Source organism: Nerophis lumbriciformis, linkage group LG02 (genome assembly GCF_033978685.3).
Source record: "Nerophis lumbriciformis linkage group LG02, RoL_Nlum_v2.1, whole genome shotgun sequence".
Taxonomy (NCBI): Eukaryota; Metazoa; Chordata; class Actinopteri; order Syngnathiformes; family Syngnathidae; genus Nerophis; species Nerophis lumbriciformis.
In genome coordinates, this window is record NC_084549.2 from 40,484,001 (window position 1) to 40,490,000 (window position 6,000).

Consider the following 6,000-nt stretch of genomic DNA (forward strand, 5'->3'; position numbering starts at 1 on the left):
AGATTTTGGTCCTTGTGTATTTTCTGACGTACATTTCGGGGACATGTTGGAGAGCAGCTGGTCACTACACACTGCATGAATATAGAGATGGAGTGTATCAAAAACGGTGTGTATCAAAAACGGTGTCATCTGCAGTGGACATTTGTTTTTGGTCTTTTGACAGAGTAAAACATTTTGAAAAGGTTGAAAAGAATGTCTACTTAAGGGAAAAATGGGAGGTCTTATTATAGACAGCCATAATTGATTTTTTTTTTTACATCAACATCTAACAGCTATTTACATATTGTTTAAACCAGTGGTTCTTAACCTGGCTTCGATCAAACCCTACGGGTTCGGTGAGTCGGCCTCAGGGGTTCGGCGGAGGTCAAAACACACCTGACTCATCGTGTAAATACAAACTTCTCCCTATCTTCTTCTCAAACAATGGCAATAAAAACTATTCTGATATTCTATCGGAGTATTATGGATATGGCAACATCTGACTGGTTTGCAGGTGTGTAATTTGTTGTGAGTTTATGCACTGTGTTGGTTTTGTTGTTTGAACAAGGTGATGTTCATGCACGGTTCATTTTATGCACCAGTAAAAAAACATGGTAACACTTTAGTATGGGGAACATATTCACCATTAATTAGTTGCTTATTAACATGCAAAATAGTAACATATTGGCTCTTAACTAGTCATTATTAAGTACTTATTAATGCCGTTTTCTGCATGGCCTTATTATAACCCTAACCCTCTAACCCTGGCCCTAACCCTAACCAAATAACTCTAAATTAAGTCTTTATTACTATATGTTCCCCTCATGTCCAAATAACTCTAAATTAAGTATTTGTTACTTAGAATATGTTCCCCATACTAAAGTGTTACCAAAAACATAACTTTGTCTTGAATTTGAAAAAAAAAAAAAAAAAATGTTTTCACTAAAGAAGGGTTCGGTGAATGCGCATATGAAACTGGTGGGGTTCGGTACCTCCAACAAGGTTAAGAACCACTGGTTTAAACATATATTTTATGAAAACGTGTTATTACATTTTTGTCTTGAAAAGACTGATACTAAATAATAGGCTTTCTATGTACAGAAAATCAATGTGGCGTGTAGTCGATGGCAGTCATAGGTACTAGGCATTAGGGAGAGCAAGCCTACAGGTCAATACAAGAAATTAAACCTGTACTAAGTGACTTGCAATGAAAAAAATGATTGAGAGAATGAATATATAAAAGGGTAAAAGGCGTTAGGTTGACTTACCAAGGTCCCATTGTTTTCCCGGAAAACGTCTTGGTTGACATAACTAAAAAGCTTCTTTTCCAGCTGAAGAACAACCTGAATCAGTGGCAAGAGAGAGACGGGACTCTGATTAATACCAATACTAATGGGATGAGCACTTAGTAATTAGAGCACTAATGAACAGTGGAGCGCAGCAGTGTTAAGCAGTTAATTCTACATGTGTCTATATTATCACATCCCACTGCACTCCTCGCGAAACCTACCTGTAATAATCACACTTATTATGCATATTGAAGAACATGCTTGGAAACATTGTCAAACAATATTGTTTCATTGAAAAATCTATAAATACTTATTATTATTATTATTATTAAATATGATACTAATAATTATAATAATAATCATAATAAGCACAGTTCAGAGAGGTTCAACATATTATGTAGATTTAGACCAAACTCACACCAGTACCACATATTTGATTTGATTTAAAATATTTCATATCCATGCAAGTCCGCCCAAAATGAAAATAAATAAACTAACAAAATAAATGACCAATAAATTTGTATTAATTGTTATTTTTATAACATGAAACCAATTAAATGTTGTACATTTAAGTTTTGATGTAATTAATGTACTGAGCAGAAACATGTTGCCCTGAAGATTTGTGGCATATTTGAGATCTGAATAGGGATGGTTATTGCTTACATTTTAAACAATAGCACCAACTCGGTACTTTCAGTGCCGGTGCTTAAACGGTGCCCAAACCAGTACATGAAAAATGGAAAGCAGACATATTTTTACGGAATTTTGTGACATTCAAGATGAATTATTACCGTTATGAATACGGTATTAATACTCAAATAATAGAAATACAATGCTAAGTAATACATTAAAAAATAAGGAACATCTCCACAACAAATTGTCATAATTATTTCAGCAAAACCAGCAACAATATCAAACATTGAAAATGTCCTACAAAAAAAAACCCAGTTGCTTGTTTTTTAACAATGAAGCTCACAATTTCAGAGTTTTTGAATGCAACTCACTTGGTGTAACCGTCATTGGTGCATAATGAGAAAGTGTTGAGTTGTTGTGGCTAGCGCTGTGGGGCTAGCGATGTTGGACCATAGGGCTGCTGTTGGCGCATTATGCCCGGCAATGGAGTTTAAAAAGAGAGTATGACTCCGTGTGCCTATTTACAAGGCGTTATATACCACAGGGGTTCTTAACGTTTTTGACCTTGAGGCTCAACTTTTCCACTGCAGAGAGGCTTGACGCCCACTCAAATATTAACACTGAATTTGAAATTTTACTCTTGATTTTAATGGTATTCAATAATTATATCTAACCTACTTGCAATTTACAACCTTGTCAAATGATATGAAACCATGTGTTAATCATAAAGATTATTATCAAGGCTTAGGTCAGGCTAATAACAAACATAAGTACTCAACTATACTAATATACTGCATAAGAAGAGACTCATAAATAACTGACCAAAAATAGCAAGATATTTCTGTGTAACAGAGTGACTGACTATTGTGTGACAATATTCACTGGTCTTAGTATTTTATTTCTCATTTTTAACATGACACTGACAATATTTTAGCTGTAAAAAGTGTCACACAATCTGCTATATGTGTGCTTGGTTAAACATGTGCCTGTTGTTCAGCATTAGTGAAAAAAATTCATAAAAATGCCATAGAAAAGGGTAAAAGCTGAACACAATACAAACACTCAGAATATGACTGATGGAATGCTAAAAACATTATGACAGACCACCTCAAAATACTAAACGCAAATTTACAGAGTTTTCACTGAATAAAATAATAATCATGAAAAAAAAAAAAAAAGTTGTAATAATATCTATGAACGATAAGACACTGAATATTAGGAACAAATGAACGTCTCTCCTCTTTACTCCCCAGACAACCGTCTCAAGGTCGATCTTTTACAATAAAGTAAAATGCAACAAATGTGCAAAAAACACGGCAAAACATGAACGCAAAGGACAAAAAAATACTGTAACAATATTAATTTATATTTTTACATCGCCTTCCTGTGTTTTTTTCCGATTTCAGTTGCGATCAAAAATGTAATAATTTAACAATCTTGAAAATTTGAAGTGTGAACAATGGTATGACCAATACTTCCACTGTTACTACTTGGTATTGGATCCATACCCGCATTAGTAGTATAGCCCACAACTAATGTGACATATCCAAGTGCTTATTACATTTTAACAGATGTGTAGATGGAACCATGTTATAGCAAAAAGTAATCAACTATTAACAGTAAAGTAGCAAGTAGATTAATAATAGTTTTGAGAAAAGAATACAACTGGAAATTACACAATATTTTACCGCATACGTCAGCAGCTAAATCAGAGCCATTGTAACCCGTTTTTAAATTGTTTGATTAGAATTTATACGCCAAATAATATATTGTGATGTACAAACCCCGTTTCCACATGAGTTGGGAAATTGTGTTAGATGTAAATATAAACGGAATACAATGATTTGCAAATCCTTTTCAACCCATATTCAATTGAATGCACTACAAAGACAAGATATTTGATGTTCAAACTCATAAACTTTATTTTTTTTTGTAAATAATAATTAACTTAGAATTTCATGACTGCAACACGTGCCAAAGTAGTTGGGAAAGGGCATGTTCACCACTGTGATACATGGCCTTTTCGTTTAACAACACTCAGTAAACGTTTGGGAACTGAGAAGACACATTTTTTAAGCTTCTCAGGTGGAATTATTTCCCATTCTTGCTTGATGTACAGCTTAAGTTGTTCAACAGTCCGGGGGTCTCCGTTGTGGTATTTTAGGCTTCATAATGTGCCACACATTTTCAATGGGAGACAGGTCTGGACTACAGGCAGGCCAGTCTAGTACCCACACTCTTTTACTATGAAGCCACGTTGATGTAACACGTGGCTTGGCATTGTCTTGCTGAAATAAGCAGGGGCGTCCATGGTAACGTTGCTTGGATGGCAACATATGTTGCTCCAAAACCTGTATGTACCTTTCAGCATTAATGGCGCCTTCACAGATGTGTAGGTTACCCATGCCTTGGGCACTAATACACCCCCATACCATCACAGATGCTGGCTTTTCAACTTTGCGCCTATAACAATCCGGATGTTTCTTTTCCTCTTTGGTCCGGAGGACATGACGTCCAGTTTCCAAAAACAATTTGAAATGTGGACTCGTCAGACCACAGAACACTTTTCCACTTTGTATCAGTCCATCTTAGATGAGCTCAGGCCCAGCGAAGCCGACGGCGTTTCTGGGTGTTGTTGATAAACGGTTTTCGCCTTGCATAGGAGAGTTTTAACTTGCACTTACAGATGGAGCGACCAACTGTAGTTACTGACAGGGGGTTTCTGAAGTGTTCCTGAGCCCATGTGGTGATATCCTTTAATCACTGATGTCGCTTGTTGATGCAGTACAGCCTGAGGGATCGAAGGTCACGGGCTTAGCTGCTTACGTGCAAGTGATTTCTCCAGATTCTCTGAACCCTTTGATGATATCACGGACCGTAGATGGTGAAATTCCTAAATTCCTTGCAATAGCTGGTTGGGAAAGGTTTTTCTTAAACTGTTCAACAATTTTCTCACGCATTTGTTGACAAAGTGGTGACCCTCGCCCCATCCTTGTTTGTGAATGACTGAGCATTTCTGGAATCTACTTTTATACCCAATCATGGCACCCACCTGTTCCCAATTTGCCTGTTCATCTGTTCCCAATTTGCCTGTTCACCTGTGGGATGTTCCAAATAAGTGTTTGATGAGCATTCCTCAACTTTATCAGTATTTATTGCCACCTTTCCCAACTTCTTTGTCACGTGTTGCTGGCATCAAATTCTAAAGTTAATGATTATTTGAAAAAAAAAAAAATGTTTATCAGTTTGAACATCAAATATGTTGTCTTTGTAGCATATTCAACTGAAAATGGGTTGAAAATGATTTGCAAATCATTGTATTCAGTTTATATTTACATTTAACACAATTTCCAAACTCATATGGAAACAGGGTTTGTATATCATGTTTGCAAGAGGGTGCAATATATATCGCGATATAGATTTTAGGCTATATATCCCCCATCCCTATTCGGAACCCATCCTTAGTGGGTAGACGTAGTTTGAATTCCAAGAGTTGTTGTCATAGTGCTCTTCTTCAAACTGAAAACTAGATGAGACCAAGCAGCAGAGGCAGGGTGCAGTTAGTGCACTCCATTTTCAAGATACAATTCATTAACAAACAATTCCATTATATTGTCATAATTCTTTATTTTAATCAAAATTCTACTGCCTTCATTCCTCATTAAAAATGATATTTCTAAAGTACCGTATTTTCGGACTATAAGTCGCAGTTTTTTTCATAGTTTGGCCGGGCTTTTTTCCTTCTTTATTATGCATTTTCGGCAGGTGCGACTTATACTCCGGTGCGACTTATACTCCGAAAAATACGGTATGTTTTCCAATGTTTCCAATCAATGTTAAACTTGGTAGTGTTTTGAAAAGTCTTGACAATGGCAAGTATTCAAATCGGCTTACCTTTCTGTCATTATCACTTTCTCTGAATATGAGCTTGTCGACTTCATTGGTGTCCGTGCTTCGGACTGTCTGCATGGTGGTGGTGGAGCAGAGACTCTGTAAGTGCATGGGACAGAAAAGAAAACACATATTTGTGATAATAAGGACAACTTGAATGGTTCCCTGCTTCCCTCATGCGGCAGTTATTGTGATCCACATCCAAACC

At 36.3% G+C, this 6,000-nt stretch overlaps 1 protein-coding gene across 2 annotated transcripts in view; it reads right to left on the minus strand.

Annotated features, from left to right (window-relative positions):
- inpp5a (inositol polyphosphate-5-phosphatase A) overlaps nt 1-6,000 on the minus strand; it is a 408,597-nt gene that overhangs the window by 82,305 nt on the left and 320,292 nt on the right. For both annotated transcript variants that reach the window (XM_061962827.1, XM_061962834.1), the window contains exons 10-11: nt 5,796-5,891; nt 1,248-1,322 (exon numbers count right to left, since the gene is read on the minus strand). In XM_061962827.1, the coding sequence (XP_061818811.1) occupies nt 1,248-1,322; nt 5,796-5,891 (171 nt within the window). The remainder of the gene's footprint in view (nt 1-1,247; nt 1,323-5,795; nt 5,892-6,000) is intronic.